The sequence below is a fragment of the Narcine bancroftii genome, chromosome 10 (assembly GCF_036971445.1).
Source record: "Narcine bancroftii isolate sNarBan1 chromosome 10, sNarBan1.hap1, whole genome shotgun sequence".
In the NCBI taxonomy this organism is placed as follows: Eukaryota; Metazoa; Chordata; class Chondrichthyes; order Torpediniformes; family Narcinidae; genus Narcine; species Narcine bancroftii.
In genome coordinates this window covers 108,634,983-108,655,504 of record NC_091478.1, presented here as the reverse complement: position 1 = coordinate 108,655,504, position 20,522 = coordinate 108,634,983, and the positions used below count along the sequence as shown (strand labels likewise).

Genomic DNA, 20,522 nt, shown 5'->3' with positions numbered 1-20,522 from the left:
TTTAACATATGCATTAAAAAACTTAAATTTCTTATTTGAAAATAAGATAAAATTAATGCATAGTGATTTAAAAAGTAACCCCTCTCACAGCTGCCCAATAGAAAACAATAAAGAGAGAAAACATCTAGATAGTATTTATAAAAATTGACCAAAACTCTCAAAAAAAATCTTGCTTTCCTTGGTTTTAGGAGTCAGAAAGTTCGTGTTGGGTGATTACAACTTAATTCCTACAATTGGTAAATACACATCCCAAATCTTCAAAAGAGAAATTCAAATTTGTTCCGTGAATTCGATGTAATTATTTCGTGGGAATCAACGGCCTATTTCAGTGTGGCCATCGACCCATTCCCAAATACGCATCGGACTTCCAAGTTACTGCCATACATTTTAACCGTATAACAATTACAGCACAGAAACAGGTCATTTGGCCCTTCTTGTCTGCACTGAACTAAACACTCTCCTCTCGTACCAGCTCTCTGCATTCCCCTCCCCTACAATTTTCCCTGAAATGACAAAATGGACCCTGCCGCCACTATTTCTCCCGGAAGCTCACTCCACTCAGCCACCACTCTGAGTAAAGAAGTTCCCCCTCATGTTACTTCCAAACTTTTGCCTCTTAACTCAATACCTCCTGTTTCAATCTCTGCTCCCCGCAATGAAAAAAGTCTATCCACATCAACACGTTCTATCCTCCTAGTAATTTTAAAGACCTCGATCAAATCCCCTCTCAACCATCTACAATCCAAAGAATAAAGACTTCATTTGCTCAATCTTTCTTTGTAATCTAGTTGCGGATATCCAGGTAACATTGACGTAAATCTTCTCTGCACCCTCTCTACTTTGTTGATAGCTTTCCTCTCATTTGGTGACCAGAACTGCACACAGTACTCTCAACAGGGCCTCACCAATACCTTGTCTAGTCTCAACCTCACTGCCCGACTCCCGTATTCTATGCTATGGTTGATCAAGGCCAGCTATTTGAACAGATTCTTTTCTGATTACCCTCCAATAATTAACCTATCACTGTCAGGCTCACCTGGTTGGCTTTTGAAGCCGTTTTTAAACAAAGGAACATTAGATTACATCCATTCCTCCGGAATAAACAGGATAAACAGGTGGATAAACAGGTTTTAAATATTTCTGTCAGAGCCCTTGCAATTTCTACTCTTCTTTCCCTCAAGGCCAAGGGAATATCATGTCAGACCTCCATCCACCAACAGACAAAAATCAGCCATCACAAGGTGAAGGCAGGACAATCGTCCCACCTCTCCAGCACGAGTCACCCCAGGATCAAGTCAGCACTGACTGCAAGAAGTTTCTACATCCTCTCGGTGTCTGTGTGGATTTCCTCCCACACTCCACAGCTCAAGGGGGCCGTAAGTTCATTGGCGATTTGGGAAGCTCAAGACCATGGGGTGGAAGTGCACATTCTGGTCCTGGGGGCATCAATTCAATTCAACAGCACAGATGAACCTTTGGGCACGACCTGATCTTTTTCTGGTTTCAAACTCATTATTTTTGAAAATTCTATGTGCACCTCTAATGCAGCACGACTGCTGCTAAACAGGCTTCTTGATACATATCCATGACAAGAACTCGGGAGAATCTGATTTGGTTACTAGACTTTTGAACAGAACAGTGTCTGGACATTTTATCCCTAAACTGAAACTTTATAGACATACAGAACAAAAAGAGGGCAAAACAAGCTTGTGTCTCACCAATACCACAATTCACAGACACTTTTTAAGTTCTCAAGGGTGGCAGAAAACACAAAGAACAGACAAACTCCTTCCACACCGTCACTTTCAGAGCTTTGGACTCACCATGCTGTAAATATTGCCAAGCCATCATTCTCTCTCCAAATCAATGACCAAAAGTACTGGCTGAGCGAAAGATTTGAGACATTTTACCCGCTATGTAGCAATCAGGCACAAGGAAAATTGCTGCTTCTATTGTAAAGTATTTAGGAATCTCAGACCACAAACAACCTTCACCCCGAAAAACAAGCAATTCTCCACAATAAAACTAGGTTTCCTTCCTGTCTGCAAGCATTTGCTCTCTTGAGTCTGAATGGCACAAGTGGGGAAACCGTTTCAAACCCATGACCTGAAACAGCATATTCTCTTCCCCTAATTGGAGCTGTCTTGCAATTGGCCACCACTGCCCAAGCAAGAATGAACTGGGAGATCTCACACTTACTCCTTCACAGGTGAGACCTCCCTGTTCATTGGAGCTCCATATTATCCATCTTGCTCTATTTTGTTAACCTTAATCAAGTCTCCTCTCATTCTCCACACTCCCATGAAAAATAAAAATCATGTATCCTGTAGTTCGCGAGTCCGGACACCAGGTGGTGGTATTATACCTAGATCTCTCTCTCTCTCGCCCTCGCTTCATGCATGCAGTACTCGGTGTGAACAGGCGGTGGCAGCACTTTACAGCCCTTGCAATCTGCAGCTTGGACAGGAGATGGTTGGTTTGCACCTCGTGGGCTCTTGCACCAAGATTGAAGATTTGGAGATTTCCCATTGATTGGCAGAGAACATACACGACATCACATCCAACCCTGAGATTCCTTTTTTCCTGTGGACACGGCCGATATCCCACGAATGGGTCGTGCAAAAATAAACGGTTCAGTGGAAACCTGGAAAGGTAAAAGAATTGAAAACAAAGAAAATCAATAAAGTGCTGCAAGAGTCCTGAAATGAGTTCCTGATTGAGTCTGAAGGTGGAGGGGGAGCAGCTTTCCTGAACCTGGGGGTGTGAGTCTTGAGGCTCCTTGTGCTCCAATTGTTGCTTTGGTCTGGGCTTCTGTCCTTTTGCCTGGATTCTCATCCTCTGCTTTTTCAGTCTGAACCTTGCCATCAGCCCCAGGAATAAAAACGTGGAGATATGGATCGGAATTCTTTCTGGCTGGGTACACGTTGTAACACGGAGCCTGGAGCACCTCAAACACTGCTCTCATCCTCGTGTGTTCACGGCTAGAGACGAGAACAAATCTGGTCCTTAGCCACTGATAAATCCATCCTGTGTGTTTGCTTTGAACCTTGCTTCGTGCTAGGGATTTGAATTAAGAATTTTTCATTATTTTTTTCCTTTTGAATTGAACAGTACAACATATGCTAATGCACTTTTCAAATTGTTTTACAATGGAAACAATATTTTAAATAAAAATCTGTAGATCTCACCATCTGAGGTGGAGGAACTAAACTGTGGTTTCGGTGGGTCCATGCCCAGGGGTACTCGGATTATTTTAAACAGGACCGTCTTCCAATGTCTGCAGCGGAACTGGCAGAAAGAGGATTAGGCTGTCGGTGTCATTGTTAATGACGTCTCATTCCAGCACAGAAACCTTCCAGTCTGTGGTGAACTGATTTTCTCATCCCACTGACCAGCACCCATTTCATATCCCTTCATACCCCTCCCATCCATGCCCATATCCAAATGCTTTCTGCAGTTAAGCCATTTCTGAATCCACACATCCGTAGATCCCAAGCCTTATGACTGAGTCTGTGGAGCCTATCAAATGCCTCACCAAAATGAAGACAAACCTCATCCTCTGCCAGACCTTCATCCATTCCTTTTAGTAACACTTGATGGTTGAGGTCAGGGGTCCCCAAACGGGTCAGACTGTCCTCATAGCATCCCTGATCCCTCATTGACCGCCACGCCTGGAATCCTGGCGCTGGATGGGGTGGGGGGAAACATCACTGCCGCAGCTACTTGAGGAACAGAGAGTCCTGTGGAAAAGTGGAACCTTTCTATTATTGGCCCTGACCACCCGTCCCACTTGCAGGTCCCCATCCCCAGCCCCCTCACATCGCTCACAAACATCCCGCTCATTCCCATCCAAGGGTCCCCGACCCCCTCACACTCACTGGTCCTCCTCACCCTCGCAGTTCCCAAACCCCGTCCCCGTTCTGGGTCCTCAACCCCCTGAGCTTCACGGTTCTAACGCAGGCACTAAGGTCCCACTCACCCTTCTGGGCCCCCCTCCCTCATCCCCCCTCAGCCTCACGTGTCTCCGATCCCCCCTCACCCTTCTGGGTTCCCGACAACCCCTCAGCCTAGAGGATCGCCGACACCCCTCTCAGCCTCGCAGGTCCCCAACCCCCCCTCACCCTTCTGGTTCCCCCTCACCCTTCTGGTTCCCCCTCACCCTTCTGGTTCCCCCTCACCCTTCTGGTTCCCCTCACCCTGCTGGTTCCCCCTCCCTCCTCAGCCTCACCGGTCCCCGATGCCCCCTCACCTTTCTGGGTCCCAACCACCCTCAGCCTCGCGGGATCCCGACCACCCTCAGCCTCGCGGGCCCCGACCCCCTTCAGCCTCGCGGGCCCCGATCCCCTCAGCCTCGCGGGGCCCAACCCCCCTCAGCTTCGCGGGGCCCAACCCCCCTCAGCCTCGCGGGGCCCAACCCCCCTCAGCCTCGCGGGGCCCAACCCCCCTCAGCCTCGCGGGGCCCAACGCACCTCAGCCGCGCGGGACCTAACGCCCCTCAGCCTCGCAGGGCCGAACCCCCCATAGCCTCGAGGGGCCCAACACCCCACAGTCTCGCGGGGCCCTACCGCTCCAGCCTCGCGGCCCCCGACCGACCTCAGCCTCGCGGTTCTCCGACCCCCCTCAGCATCGCGGATCCCTGACCCCCCTCAGCCTCGCGGTTCCCCCTCCTCCCAACAGGCTCACGGACCCCGACCCCCCTTCAGCCTCGCGGGTCCCCGACTACCACACACCCTAATGTCACCCCGACCCAAACTCCATCACGGTTCCCCAGCCTACCTCACAACCATCCCTCTGCTCGTTCCCCTCCGAGCTCCGGCCGCCCCAGACCCAAAGGGCGACCCCTGGAAACTCCGCCCTCTCTGGTCTCGCTCCCAAAATGCCTCGATTCCCGCCCGTGAAGAACCGACACGAACCTCTCTCTCCCTCTCGCTCGCGAACTACTCCTCCAAAGGCGGGAAAGATCAACAACATGGCGGCCCCATGGGTCGCTCTCGCGAGAGCTTTGTCCACCCCTCCACGGGATCTCTTCTCCGCCACCCCGAGCCCCTGGATGGAGCCCTTTGGAGCCCCCTCTGTCCTGAGAACCTCGTCCCACTGGGGAAGGGTCCGAGAGCTGCCTCAGGCCTCCAGTCCATGTCCCCTTCAGGCTGCGCATTTCCACACCAGGACCTGCACCACATTCCCCCACAAGATTCCAATCCATCCCACCTACACCACCTTGGCCCAAAGCTCATTCCACACTCCCACCCCCCTCTGAGGGAAAAAAATCCCCCTTCAATCTCAATCCATGTCCTCCTCTTTGAATCTCCCCCACTCTCCTTGGAAACAGCCTGTCCCCATGGACACGATCCGTCCCCACTCACAATTTTCAAATCTTCCTCAATCTTCTACGGTCCAGGGAATAAAGTCCCAGCCTGTCCAACCTTCCCCTGGAACTCAAACCCCGAAAGCCAGACCACCTTCTTGTCCCTCTCCTCGATGCGCTCTCATTCCTATCCTTCCTCTCCTCCGGCCACCCAAACGGCACACAATGTTCCCAATTTGGCGTCACCCAGGCCTTGTCCAACTTCCTCGTAGCCTCCCACCTCCTGCACTCAATCCTCTCATTTCCGAAGGCCAAAATACCAGAAGCTTTCTTCACCCCCCGACCCCCCCCATCTCTACATAGGACTCCACTTTCAGGTAGTTCTGTACCACAGTTCCTCAATCCCTTTGTTTGACAACACTGTCTGCGTGTCTCTCTGTCTGTCTCTCTCTCTCTCTGTGTCTCTCTCTCTGTGTCTCTCTCTCTGTGTCTCTCTCTCTGTGTCTCTCTGTCTCTGTGTCTGTGTCTCTGTGTGTGTCTCTCTCTGTCTATGTCTGTGTGTGTGTAACTGTCTGTGTGTGTCTGTCTCTCTGTGTCTTGTGTCTGTCTCTATGTGTCGTGTGTTTGTCTCTGTCTCTGGCTGTGTGTGTGTCTGTCTGTCTCTTTGTGTCGTGTGCGTGTCTCTCTCTCCGTCTGTGTGTGTCTCTCTCTCTGTCTGCGTGTGTGTCTCTGTCTGTGTCTCGTCTGTCTCTCTCTCGCTGTCAGTCTCTCTCGCTGTCTCTGTCTGTGTGTGTCTCTCTGTGTGTCTGTGTCTGTCTCTCTGTTTCTGTATGTGACTGTGACATACAGAACTGTGTGTCTCTCTGTGTCTGTGTCTCTCTGTGTCTGAGTGTGTCTCTGAGTCTGTGTGTCTCTGTGTCTGTCTCTGTCTGTGTCTCTCTCTGTCTGTGTGTCTCTCTCTCTGTGTATCTCCCTCTGTGTGTGTGTCTCTGTGTCTGTTTGTGTGTCTCTGTGTGTCTGTTTGTCGCTCTGTGTGTGTGTCTCTCTCTCCCTCTGTGTCACAATTTGTGTCTCTCTGTCTGTATGTGTGTGTCTCTCTCTCTGTCTGTGTCTCTGTATCTGAGTCTCTGTGTCTGTCTCTGTGTGTCTCTCTCTCTGTGTCTGTGTCTCTCTGTCTGTCTCTCTCTCTCTCTGTGTCTCTCTCTCTGTGTCTCTCTCTGTGTCTCTCTCTCTGTGTCTCTCTCTGTGTCTCTCTCTCTGTGTCTCTCTCTCTGTGTCTCTCTCTCTGTGTCTCTCTCTCTGTGTCTCTCTCTCTGTGTCTCTCTCTCTCTCACTGTGTCTGTGTGTCTCTCTCTCTCTCTGTCTGTGTGTGTGTCTCTCTGTGTCTTGTGTCTGTCTCTATGTGTCGTGTGTTTGTCTCTGTCTCTGGCTGTGTGTGTGTCTGTCTGTCTCTGTGTCGTGTGTGTGTCTCTCTGTCTCTTTCTGTGTGCGTGTCTCTCTCTCCGTCTGTGTGTGTGTCTCTCTCTGTCTGCGTGTGTGTCTCTGTCTGTGTGTGTCTCTGTCTGTGTCTCTTGTCTGTCTCTCTCTCGCTGTCAGTCTCTCTCTCGCTGTCTCTGTCTGTGTGTGTCTCTCTGTGTGTCTGTGTCTGTCTCTCTGTTTCTGTATGTGTGTGTCTGTCTGTCCGGGTATGTGTGTGTCGCTCTCTCTCGGTGTCTCTAATATTTGCTTATTCATTACCCACCATTATCCATTCCTACTGGTGGTGCGGGCTTTGTTCCCCAAGGCATCTGTATTGGCTGTCCATAGACCATCTCTGCCCCAACGCATTCCTCGGTTTCACCTGCATTAAAATCAAGATGGCATCAGCACCTTTTTGGGCACTTTTAGCCGTGTTTCCTCAGTTGTTCTGGCCAGTTTTGTGTTTCGTTCACACATTCCTGCTGCCTGGGGTTCACGGCACTCGTGGAAGATCGCCAGTTCCTGAAACAATTCTTCATTCATCTTATTTGTAACATTTTTACATTTAATTTAACATATGCATTAAAAAACTTAAATTTCTTATTTGAAAATAAGATAAAATTAATACATAGTGATTTAAAAAGTAACCCCTCCCACAGCTGCCCAATAGAAAACAATAAAGAGAGAAAACATTTAGATAGTATTTATAAAAATTGACCAAAACTCTCAAATATAATCTTGCTTTTCTTGGTTTTAGGAGTCAGAAAGTTCGTGTTGGGTGATTACAACTTAATTCCTACAATTGGTAAATACACATCCCAAATCTTCAAAAGAGAAATTCAAATTTGTTCCGTGAATTCGATGTAATTATTTCGTGGGAATCAACGGCCTATTTCAGTGTGGCCATCGACCCATTCCCAAATACGCATCGGACTTCCAAGTTACGGCCACACATTTTAACCCTATAACAATTACAGCACCAATACAGGTCATTTGGCCCTTCTTGTCTGTACTGAACTAAATACTCTCCTCTCCTACCACCTCTCTGCATTCCCCACCCCTCCAATTTTCCCTGAAATGTCAAAATAGACCCTGCCGCCACTATTTCTCCCGGAAGCTCACTCCACTCAGCCACCACTCTGAGTAAAGAAGTTCCCCCTCATGTTACTTCCAAACTTTTACCTCCTGTTTCAATCTCAGATTTTTTCATTATTTTTTTCCTTTTGAATTGAACATTACGATATATGTTAATGCACTTTTCAAATTGATTTACAATGTAAACAATATTTTAAAGAAAAATCTGTAGATTTCACCATCTGAGGTGGAGGAACTAAACTGTGGTTTCGGTGGGTCCACGCCCAGGGGTATTCGGATTATTTTAAACAGGACCGTCTTCCAATGTCTGCAGCGGAACTGGCAGAAAGAGGATTGGGCTGTCGGTGTCGTTGTTAATGACGTCTCATTCCAGCACAGAAACCTTCCAGTCTGTGGTGAACTGATTTTCTCATCCCACTGACCAGCACCCATTTCATATCCCTTCATACCCCTCCCATCTATGCCCATATCAAATGCTTTCTGCAGTTAAGCCATTTCTGAATCCACACATCCATAAATCCCAAGCCTTATGACTGAGTCTGTGGAGCCTATCAAATGTCTATGTCTGTGTGTGTCTCTCTGTGTCTGTGTGGGTCTCTCTCTGTCTCTCTCTCTCTTTCTGTCTCTCGGTCTGAGTGTGTCTCTGTGACTCTCTGTGTCTGTATGTGTCTCTCTGTGTTTGTGTGTCTGTATCTCTGTCTTTGTGTCTCTCTGTCTGTGTCTCTCTCTGTGTATCTCTCTCTGTATGTGTCTCTGTGTCTGTTTGTGTGTCTCTGTCTGTGCCTGTTTGTGTGTCGCTGTGTGTGTCTCTCTCCATCTGTGTCACAATTTGTGTCTCTCAGTCTGTATGTGTGTGTCTCTCTCTCCGTCTGTGTCTCTGTATCTGTGTGAGTCTCTGTGTCTGTCTCTGTGTCTCTCTGTCTGTGTGTCTCTCTCTCTCTGTCTCTCTCTCTCTCTCTGTGTCTCTCTCTCTGTCTGTGTGTGTGTCTCTCTCTGTGTCTCTGTGTGTCGCTGTCTGTGTCTCTGTGTGCTTCTATATCTGTGTGTCTCTCTGTGTGTGTGTGTCTCTCTGTCTATGTCTGTGTGTGTGTATCTGTCTGTGTGTGTCTGTCACTCTGTGTCGTGTGTCTGTCTCTCTGTGTCGTGTGTTTGTCTCTGTCTCTGTGTGTGTCTGTCTGTGTGTGTGTCTGTCTCTGTGTCGTGTGTGTGTTTCTCTGTCGCTTTCTGTGTGCGTGTCTCTCTCCATCTGTGTGTGTGTCTCTCTATCTGTCTGTGTGTGTCTCTATGTGTGTGTCTGTCTGTCTCTCTCTTGCTGTCAGTGTCTCTCTCCCTGTCTCTGTCTGTGTGTGTTTCTGTGTGTCTGTCTCTCTGTGTCTGTGTGTGTGTCTGTCTGTCTGGGTATGTGTGTGTCGCTCTCTCTCGGTGTCTCTAATATTTGCTTATTCATTACCCACCATTATCCATTCCTACTGGTGGTGCGGGCTTTGTTCCCCAAGGCATCTGTATTGGCTGTCCATAGACCATCTCTGCCCCAACGCATTCCTCGGTTTCACCTGCATTAAAATCAAGATGGCATCAGCACCTTTTTGGGCACTTTTAGCCGTGTTTCCTCAGTTGTTCTGGCCAGTTTTGTGTTTCGTTCACACATTCCTGCTGCCTGGGGTTCACGGCACTCGTGGAAGATCGCCAGTTCCTGAAACAATTCTTCATTCATCTTATTTGTAACATTTTTACATTTAATTTAACATATGCATTAAAAAACTTAAATTTCTTATTTGAAAATAAGATAAAATTAATGCATAGTGATTTAAAAAGTAACCCCTCTCACAGCTGCCCAATAGAAAACAATAAAGAGAGAAAACATCTAGATAGTATTTATAAAAATTGACCAAAACTCTCAAAAAAAATCTTGCTTTCCTTGGTTTTAGGAGTCAGAAAGTTCGTGTTGGGTGATTACAACTTAATTCCTACAATTGGTAAATACACATCCCAAATCTTCAAAAGAGAAATTCAAATTTGTTCCGTGAATTCGATGTAATTATTTCGTGGGAATCAACGGCCTATTTCAGTGTGGCCATCGACCCATTCCCAAATACGCATCGGACTTCCAAGTTACTGCCATACATTTTAACCGTATAACAATTACAGCACCAATACAGGTCATTTGGCCCTTCTTGTCTGCACTGAACTAAACACTCTCCTCTCGTACCAGCTCTCTGCATTCCCCTCCCCTACAATTTTCCCTGAAATGACAAAATGGACCCTGCCGCCACTATTTCTCCCGGAAGCTCACTCCACTCAGCCACCACTCTGAGTAAAGAAGTTCCCCCTCATGTTACTTCCAAACTTTTGCCTCTTAACTCAATACCTCCTGTTTCAATCTCTGCTCCCCGCAATGAAAAAAGTCTATCCACATCAACACGTTCTATCCTCCTAGTAATTTTAAAGACCTCGATCAAATCCCCTCTCAACCATCTACAATCCAAAGAATAAAGACTTCATTTGCTCAATCTTTCTTTGTAATCTAGTTGCTGATATCCAGGTAACATTGACGTAAATCTTCTCTGCACCCTCTCTACTTTGTTGATAGCTTTCCTCTCATTTGGTGACCAGAACTGCACACAGTACTCTCAACAGGGCCTCACCAATACCTTGTCTAGTCTCAACCTCACTGCCCGACTCCCGTATTCTATGCTATGGTTGATCAAGGCCAGCTATTTGAACAGATTCTTTTCTGATTACCCTCCAATAATTAAGCTATCACTGTCAGGCTCACCTGGTTGGCTTTTGAAGCCGTTTTTAAACAAAGGAACATTAGATTACATCCATTCCTCCGGAATAAACAGGATAAACAGGTGGATAAACAGGTTTTAAATATTTCTGTCAGAGCCCTTGCAATTTCTACTCTTCTTTCCCTCAAGGCCAAGGGAATATCATGTCAGACCTCCATCCACCAACAGACAAAAATCAGCCATCACAAGGTGAAGGCAGGACAGTAGTCCCACCTCTCCAGCACGAGTCACCCCAGGATCAAGTCAGCACTGACTGCAAGAAGTTTCTACATCCTCTCGGTGTCTGTGTGGATTTCCTCCCACACTCCACAGCTCAAGGGGGCGGTAAGTTCATTGGCGATTTGGGAAGCTCAAGACCATGGGGTGGAAGTGCACATTCTGGTCCTGGGGGCATCAATTCAATTCAACAGCACAGATGAACCTTTGGGCACGACCTGATCCTTTTCTGGTTTCAAACTCATTATTTTTGAAAATTCTATGTGCACCTCTAATGCAGCACGACTGCTGCAAAACAGGCTTCTTGATGCATATCCATGACAAGAACTCGGGAGAATCTGATTTGGTTACTTGACTTTTGAACAGAACAGTGTCTGGACATTTTATCCCTAAACTGAAACTTTATAGACATACAGAACAAAAAGAGGGCAAAACAAGCTTGTGTCTCACCAATACCACAATTCACAGACACTTTTTAAGTTCTCAAGGGTGGCAGAAAACACAAAAATAGACAAACTCCTTCCACACTGTCACTTTGAGAGCTTTGGACTCACCATGCTGTAAATATTGCCAAGCCATCACTCTCTCTCCAAATCAATGACCAAAAGTACTGGCTGAGCGATAGATTTGAGACATTTTACCCGCTATGTAGCAATCAGGCACAAGGAAAATTGCTGCTTCCATTGTAAAGTATTTAGGAATCTCAGACCACAAACAACCTTCACCCCGAAAAACAAGCAATTCTCCACAATAAAACTAGGTTTCCTTCCTGTCTGCAAGCATTTGCTCTCTTGAGTCTGAATGGCACAAGTGGGGAAACCGTTTCAAACCCATGACCTGAAACAGCATATTCTCTTCCCCTAATTGGAGCTGTCTTGAATTGGCCACCACTGCCCGAGCAAGAATGAACTAGGAGATCTCACACTTGCTCCTTCACAGGTGAGACCTCCCTGTTCATTGGAGCTCCATATTATCCATCTTGCTCTATTTTGTTAACCTTAATCAAGTCTCCTCTCATTCTCCAACACTCCCATGAAAAATAAAAATCATGTATCCTGTAGTTCGTGAGTCCGGACACCAGGTGGTGGTATTATACCTAGATCTCTCTCTCTCTCTCTCTCTCCCTCGCTTCATGTTTGCAGTACTCGGTGTGAACAGGCGGTGGCAGCACTTTACAGCCCTTGCAATCTGCAGCTTGGACAGGAGATGGTTGGTTTGCACCTCGTGGGCTCTTGCACCAAGATTGAAGATTTGGAGATTTCCCATTGATTGGCAGAGAACATACACGACATCACATCCAACCCTGAGATTCCCTTTTTCCTGTGGACACGGCCGAATTCCCACGAATGGGTCGTGCAAAAATAAACGGTTCAGTGGAAACCTGGAAAGATAAAAGAATTGAAAACAAAGAAAATCAATAAAGTGCTGCAAGAGTCCTGAAATGAGATCCTGATTGAGTTTGTTGTTGAGGAGTCTGAAGGTGGAGGGGGAGCAGCTGTTCCTGAACCTGGGGGTGTGAGTCTTGAGGCTCCTTGTGCTCCAATTGTTGCTTTGGTCTGGGCTTCTGTCCTTTTGCCTGGATTCTCATCCTCTGCTTTTTCAGTCTGAACCTTGCCATCAGCCCCAGGAATAAAAACGTGGAGATATGGATCGGAATTCTTTCTGGCTGGGTACACGTTGTAACACGGAGCCGGGAGCACCTCAAACACTGCTCTCATCCTCGTGTGTTCACGGCTAGAGACGAGAACAAATCTGGTCCTTAGCTACTGATAAATCCATCTCCAGGATGTTGACACTTTATTCCTGTGTGTTTGCTTTGAACCTTGCTTCGTGCTCGGGCTTTGAATTAAGAATTTTTCATTATTTTTTTCCTTTTGAATTGAACATTACAACATATGCTAATGCACTTTTCAAATAGTTTTACAATGAAAACAATATTTTAAATAAAAATCTGTAGATCTCACCATCTGAGGTGGAGGAACTAAACTGTGGTTTCGGTGGGTCCATGCCCAGGGGTACTCGGATTATTTTAAACAGGACCGTCTTCCAATGTCTGCAGCGGAACTGGCAGAAAGAGGATGAGGCTGTCGGTGTCATTGTTAATGACGTCTCATTCCAGCACAGAAACCTTCCAGTCTGTGGTGAACTGATTTTCTCATCCCACTGACCAGCACCCATTTCATATCCCTTCATACCCCTCCCTTCCATGCCCATATCCAAATGCTTTCTGCAGTTAAGCCATTTCTGAATCCACACATCCATAGATCCCAAGCCTTATGACTGAGTCTGTGGAGCCTATCAAATGCCTCACCAAAATGAAGACAAACCTCATCCTCTGCCAGACCTTCATCCATTCCTTTTAGTAAAACTTGATATGGTTGAGGTCAGGGGTCCCCAAACGGGTCAGACTGTCCTCATAGCATCCCTGATCCCTCATTGACCTCCACGCCTGGAATCCTGGCGCTGGATGGGGTGGGGGGAACATCACTGCCGCATCTACTTGAGGTACAGAGAGTCCTGTGGAAAAGTGGAACCTTTCTATTATTGGCCCTGACCACCAGTCCCACTTGTAGGTCCCCATCCCCAGCCCCCTCACATCGATCACAAACTTCCCGCTCATTCCCATCCATGGGTCCCCGACCCCCTCACACTCACTGGTCCTCCTCACCCTCGCAGTTCCCAAACCCCGACACCGTTCTGGGTCCTCAACCCCCTGAGCTTCACAGTTCTACCTCAGGCTCTCAGGTCCCCCTCACCTTTCTGGGCCCCCTCCCTCCTCCCCCCTCAGCCTCACATGTCTCCGATCCCCCCTCACCCTTCTGGGTTCCCGACAACACCTCAGCCTAGAGGATCACACCCCTCTCAGCCTCGCAGGTCCCCAACCCCCCCACACCCATCTGGTTCCCCCCTCACCCATCTGGTTCCCCCTCACCCTTCTGGTTCCCCCTCACCCTTCTGGTTCCCCCTCACCCTTCTGGTTCCCCCTCCCTCCTCAGCATCACCGGTCCCTGATGCCCCCTCACCTTTCTGGGCCCCGACCCCCCTCAGCCTCGCGGGTCCCCGACCCTCGTGAGCCACGTGGGTCCCGACCCCCTCAGCCTCACGGGTCACCCCCTCAGCCTCGCCGGTCCCCGACCGACCTCAGCCTCGCAGGTCCCCGACCCCCCTCAGCCTCGTGGGTCCCCGACCCCCCTCAGCGTCACGGTTCCCCCTACCCCCAACAGCCTCACGGACCCCGACCCCCCTTGTGACTCGCGGGTCCCCGACTACAACACACCCTAATGTCACTCCGACTCAAACTCCCTCACGGTTCCACGGCCCCACCTCACAACCATACCTCTGCCCGTTCCCCTCCGAGCTCCAGCCGCCCCAGACCCAAAGGGCGACCCGTGGAAACTCCGTCCTCTCTGGTCTCGCTCCCAAAATGCCTCGATTCCCGCCCGTGAAGAACCGACACGAACCTCTCTACCCCTCCCGCTCGCGAACTACTCCTCCAAAGGCGGGAAAGATCAACAACATGGCGGCCCCCAGGGGTCGCTCTCGCGAGAGCTTTGGCCAACCCTCCACGGGATCTCTTCTCCGCCACCCCGAGCCCCTGGATGGAGCCCTTTGGAGCCCCCTCTGTCCTGAGAACCTCGTCCCACTGAGGAAGGGTCCGAGAGCTGCCTCGGGTCTCCAGTCCATCTCCCCTTCAGGCTGCACATTTCCACACCAGGACCTGCACCACATTCCCCCACAAGATTCCAGTCCATCCCACCTCCACCACCTTGGCCCAAAGCTCATTCCACGCTCCCACCCCCCTCTGTGGAAAAAAAATCCCCCTTCAATCTCAATCCATGTCCTCCTCTTTGAATCTCCCCCACTCTCTTTGGAAACAGCCTGTCCCCATGGACACGATCCGTCCCCACTCACAATTTTCAAATCTTCCTCAATCTTCTACGGTCCAGGGAATAAAGTCCCAGCCTGTCCAACCTTCCCCTGGAACTCAAACCCCGAAAGCCAGACCACCTTCTTGTCCCTCTCCTCGATGCGCTCTCATTCCTATCCTTCCTCTCCTTCAGCCACCTAAACGGCACACAATGTTCCCAAGTTGGCCTCACCCAGGCCTTGTCCAACTTCCTCGTAGCCTCCCACCTCCTGCACTCAATCCTCTCATTTCTGAAGGCCTAAATACCAGAAGCATTCTTCACCCCCCCACCCCCCCCCCCCATCTCTACATGGGACTCCACTTTCAGGCAGTTCTGTACCACAGTTCCTCAATCCCTTTGTTTGACAACACTCCTCAATGGTCTGCCATTTAACATTCAAACTCTTACGTTTTAAGAATCAATTGCAGAGATCCATGGATGTGGGAAGTCAGGAGGGTTAGGGACTGGCTGCAGGTCGATGAGACTGGCAGAATGATATTTCACCATGGACGAGAAGGGCCGAAGGGTCTCTTTTCTTTGCTGTGGGGTTTCTAGGGTAGAGTTCACACCATTCTCAGGAAGGAGGATGAGCAGACAGATGTCATGGTCCATGTGTAGGAAAGGTGATGAGATCCTGCCAGGAGAGATGAGGGAGTTAAGTGCGAAGGTGAAGGGCACAACCAAGGGGTCTCTCTCTGTCTGTTTGTGTGCGTGTGTCACTACGTCTGTGTGTTTCTCTTTATGTCTGTGTGTGTCTCTGTGTCTGTTTGTGTGTCTCTGTGTCTGTTTGTGTGTCTCTGTGTCTGTTTGTGTGTCTCTGTTTGTGTCTGTTCGTGTGTCGCTGTGTGTGTGTGTGTCTCTCTCTCCCTCTGTGTCACAATTTGTGTCTCTGTCTGTATGTGCGTGTCTCTCTCTGTCTGTCTCTGTATCTGAGTCTCTGTGTCTGTCTGTGTGTGTGTCTCTCTCTGTCTGTGTCTCTCTGTCTGTGTGTGTCTCTCTCTCTGTGTCTCTCTCTCTCTGTGTTTCTATATCTGTGTGTCTCTGTCTCTGTGTGTCTGTGTGTGTCTCTCTCTGTCTTTGTCTGTGTGTGTGTAACTGTCTGTGTCTGTCTCTATGTGTCGTGTGTTTGTCTCTGTCTCTGGCTGTGTGTGTGTGTCTGTCTCTTTGAGTCGTGTGTGTGACTCTCTGTCTCTTTCTGTGTGCGTGTCCCTCTCCGTCTGTGTGTGTGTGTCTCTCTCTCTATCTGTCTGTGTGTGTCTGTCTGTCTGTGTGTGTCTCTCTCTCTCTCTCTCTGTGTCTCTCTCTGTGTGTGTGTGTCTCTCTGTGTCTCTGTGTGTGTGTCTCTCTCTGTCTATGTCTGTGTGTGTGTGTCTGTCTTTCTGTGTCGTGTGTTTGTCTATGGCTGTGTGTGTGTCTCTCTCTGTCTCTATGTGTGTCTCTCTCCACCTGTGTGTGTGTCTCTCTATCTGTCTGTTTGTGTCTGTCTGTGTGTGTCTCTTGTCTGTCTCTCTCTCTCTATGTCTGTGTGCGTCTCTCTGTGTGTCTCTGTGTCTGTCTCTGTTTCTGTGTGTGTGTCTGTCTGTCTGGGTATATGTGTGTCGCTCTCTCTCGGTGTCTCTAATATTTGCTTATTCATTACCCACCATTATCCATCCCTACTGCTGGTGCGGGCTTTGTTCCCCAAGGCGTCTGTATTGGCTGTCCATAGACCATCTCTGCCCCAACGCATTCCTCGGTGTCACCTGCATTAAAATCAAGATGGCATCAGCACCTTTTTGGGCACTTTTAGCCGTGTTTCCTCAGTTATTCTGGCCAGTTTTGTGTTTCGTTAACACATTCCTGCTGCCTGGCGTTCACGGAACTCGTGGAAGATCGCCAGTTCTTGAAACAATTCTTCATTTATCTTATTTGTAACATTTTTACATTTAACATATGCATTAAAAAACTTAAATTTCTTATTTGAAAATAAGATAAAATTAATGCATAGTGATTTAAAAAGTAACCCCTCCCACAGCTGCCCATTAGAAAACAATAAAGAGAGAAAACATCTAGATAGTATTTATAAAAATTGACCAAAACTCTCAAATAAAATCTTGCTTTTCTTGGTTTTAGGAGTCAGAAAGTTCATGTTGGGTGATCACAACTTCATTCCTACAATTGGTAAATACACATCCCAAATCTTCAAAAGAGAAATTCAAATTTGTTCCGTGAATTCGATGTAATTATTTCATGGGAATCAATGGCCTATTTCAGTGTGGCCATCGACCCATTCCCAAATACGCATCGGACTTCCAAGTTACTGCCACACATTTTAACCCTATAACAATTACAGCACAGAAACAGGTCATTTGGCCCTTCTTGTCTGCACTGAACCAAATACTCTCCTCTCGTACCACCTCTCTGCATTCCCCTCCCCTCCAATTTTCCCTGTTATTACAAATTGGACCCTGCCGCCACTATTTCTCCCGGAAATACTCAGCCACCATTCTGAGTAAAGAAGTTCCCCCTCATGTTACTTCCAAACTTTTACCTCCTGTTTAAATCTCTGTAATTTTTTCATTATTTTTTTCCTTTTGAATTGAACATTACGATATATGTTAATGCATTTTTCAAATTGTTTTACAATGTAAACAATATTTTAAATAAAAATCTGTAGATTTCACCATCTGAGGTGGAGGAACTAAACCGTGATTTCGGTGGGTCCACGCCCAGGGGTATTCGGATTATTTTAAACAGGACCGTCTTCCAATGTCTGCAGCGGAACTAGCAGAAAGAGGATTGGGCTGTCGGTGTCGTTGTTAATGACGTCTCATTCCAGCACAGAAACCTTCCAGTCTGTGGTGAACTGATTTTCTCATCCCACTGACCAGCACCCATTTCATATCCCTTCATACCCCTCCCATCCATGCCCATATCAAATGCTTTCTGCAGTTAAGCCATTTCTGAATTCACACATCCATAAATCCCAAGCCTTATGACTGAGTCTGTGGAGCCTATCTAATGTCTATGTTTGTGTGTGTCTCTCTGTGTCTGTCTCTCTCTCTCTGTCTGTGTGTCTCTCTCTGTGTGTCTCTCTCTCTGTCTTTCTGTCAGTCTGAGTGTGTCTCTGTGACAGTGTGCCTCTCTGTGTCTGTATGTGTTTCTCTGTGTTTGTGTGCCTTTATCTCTGTCTGTGTGTCTCCCTCTGTCTGTGTGTCTCTCTCTGTCTGTGTGTCTCTCTCTGTCTGTGTGTCTTTCTCTGTCTGTGTGTCTCTTTCTGTCTGTGTGTGTGTCTCTCTATCTGTCTGTGTGTGTGTCTCTGTCTGTCTCTCTCTCGCTGTCAGTGTCTCTCTCTCTGTCTCTGTCTGTGTGTGTTTCTGTGTGTGTCTGTCTCTCTGTGTCTGTGTGTGTGTCTGTCTGTCTGTGTCTGTGTGTGTGTCTGTCTGTCTGGGTATGTGTGTGTCGCTCTCTCTCGGTGTCTCTAATATTTGCTTATTCATTACCCACCATTATCCATTCCTACTGGTGGTGAGGGCTTTGTTCCCCAAGGCGACTGTATTGGCTGTCCATAGACCATCTCTGCCCCAACGCATTCCTCGGTGTCACCTGCATTAAAATCAAGATGGCATCAGCACCTTTTTAGGCACTTTTAGCCGTGTTTCCTCAGTTGTTCTGGCCAGTTTTGTGTTTCATTCACACATTCCTGCTGCCTGGGGTTCACGGCACTCGTGGAAGATCGCCAGTTTCTGAAACAATTCTTCATTTAACTTATTTGTAACATTTTAACATTTAATTTAACATATGCATTAAAAAACTTAAATTTCTTATTTGAAAATAAGATAAAATTAATGCATAGTGATTTAAAAAGTAACCCCTCCCACAGCTGCCCAATAGAAAACAATAAAGAGAGAAAACATCTAGATAGTATTTATAAAAATTGACCAAAACTCTCAAATAAAATCTTGCTTTTCTTGGTTTTAGGAGTCAGAAAGTTCGTGTTGGGTGATTAAAACTTAATTCCTACAATTGGTAAATACACATCCCAAATCTTCAAAAGAGAAATTCAAATTTGTTCCGTGAATTCAATGTAATTATTTCGTGGGAATCAACGGCCTATTTCAGTGTGGCCATCGACCCATTCCCAAATACGCATCGGACTTCCAAGTTACTGCCACACATTTTAACCCTATAACAATTACAGCACAGAAACAGGTCATTTGGCCCTTCTCGTCTGCACTGAACTAAACACTCTCCTCTCGTACCACCTCTCTGCATTCCCCTCCCCCCCAATTTTCCCTGAAATGACAAAATGGACCCTGCCGCCACTATTTCTCCCGGAAGCTCACTCCACTCAGCCACCACTCTGAGTAAAGAAGTTCCCCTTCATGTTACTTCCAAACTTTTGCCTCTTAACTCAATACTTCCTGTTTCAATCTCTGTTCCTCTCAATGAAAAAAGTCTATCCACATCAACTCGTTCTATCCTCCTAGTAATTTTAAAGACCTCGATCAAATCCCCTCTCAACCATCTACAATCCAAAGAATAAAGACTTCATTTGCTCAATCTTTCTTTGTAATCTAGTTTCTGATATCCAGGTAACATTGGCGTAAATCTTCTCTGCACCCTCTCTACTTTGTTGATAGCTTTCCTCTCATTTGGTGGCCAGAACTGCACACAGTATCTCAACAGGGCCTCACCAATACCTTGTCTAGTCTCAACCTCACTGCCCGACTCCCGTATTCTATGCTATGGTTGATCAAGGCCAGCTATTTGAACAGATTCTTTTCTGATTACCCTCCAATAATTAACCTATCACTGTCAGGCTCACCTGGTTGGCTTTTGAAGCCGTTTTTAAACAAAGGAACATTAGATTACATCCATTCCTCCGGCACCTCACCCGTGGATAAACAGGTTTTAAATATTTCTGTCAGAGCCCTTGCAATTTCTACTCTTCTTTCCCTCAAGGCCAAGGGAATATCATGTCAGACCTCCATCCACCAACAGACAAAAATCAGCCATCACAAGGTGAAGGCAGGACAGTAGTCCCACCTCTCCAGCACGAGTCACCCCAGGATCAAGTCAGCACTGACTGCAAGAAGTTTCTCCATCCTCTCGGTGTCTGTGTGGATTTCCTCCCACACTCCACAGCTCAAGGGGGCCGTAAGTTCATTGGCGATTTGGGAAGCTCAAGACCATGGGGTGGAAGTGCACATTCTGGTCCTGGGGGCATCAATTCAATTCAACAGCACAGATGAACCTTTGGGCACGACCTGATCTTTTTCTGGTTTCAAACTCATTATTTTTGAAAATTGTATGTGCACCTCTAATGCAGCACGACTGCTGCAAAACAGGCTTCATGATATATATCCATGACAAGAACTCGGAAGAATCTGATTTGGTTACTAGACTTTTGAACAGAACAGTGTCTGGACATTTTATCCCTAAACTGAAACTTTATAGACATACAGAACAAAAAGAGGGCAAAACAAGCTTGTGTCTCACCAATACCACAATTCACAGACACTTTTTAAGTTCTCAAGGGTGGCAGAAAACACAAAAATAGACAAACTCCTTCCGCACTGTCACTTTGAGAGCTTTGGACTCACCATGCTGTAAATATTGCCAAGCCATCACTCTCTCTCAAAATCAATGACCAAAAGTACTGGCTGAGCGATAGATTTGAGACATTTTACCCGCTATGTAGCAATCAGGCACAAGGAAAATTGCTGCTTCCATTGTAAAGTATTTAGGAATCTCAGACCACAAACA

General features: G+C 47.3%; 1 protein-coding gene and 1 long non-coding RNA gene across 2 annotated transcripts; one reads left to right on the top strand and one right to left on the bottom strand.

The window, feature by feature from the left end:
• Positions 1-3,689: 3,689 nt before the first annotated feature.
• Positions 3,690-4,640, top strand: LOC138743859 (proline-rich protein HaeIII subfamily 1-like). The gene has a single exon (XM_069899458.1). The coding sequence runs from the start codon at positions 3,690-3,692 to the stop codon at positions 4,638-4,640; it is 951 nt and encodes a 316-aa protein (XP_069755559.1).
• A 2,777-nt stretch (positions 4,641-7,417) lies between these two features.
• On the bottom strand, positions 7,418-12,308 carry LOC138744051 (uncharacterized). The gene is made up of 3 exons (XR_011345234.1): positions 11,963-12,308; positions 9,313-9,411; positions 7,418-7,725 (listed from the first exon to the last, which is right to left on the bottom strand). It is a non-coding gene; the product is annotated as an uncharacterized lncRNA (long non-coding RNA).
• Positions 12,309-20,522: the final 8,214 nt, after the last annotated feature.

Excerpts from the sequence above, each read along its gene's own strand:
- LOC138743859 (XM_069899458.1), top strand. The coding sequence starts at position 3,690 with ATGGGGTGGGGGGAAACATCACTGCCGCAGCTACTTGAGGAACAGAGA.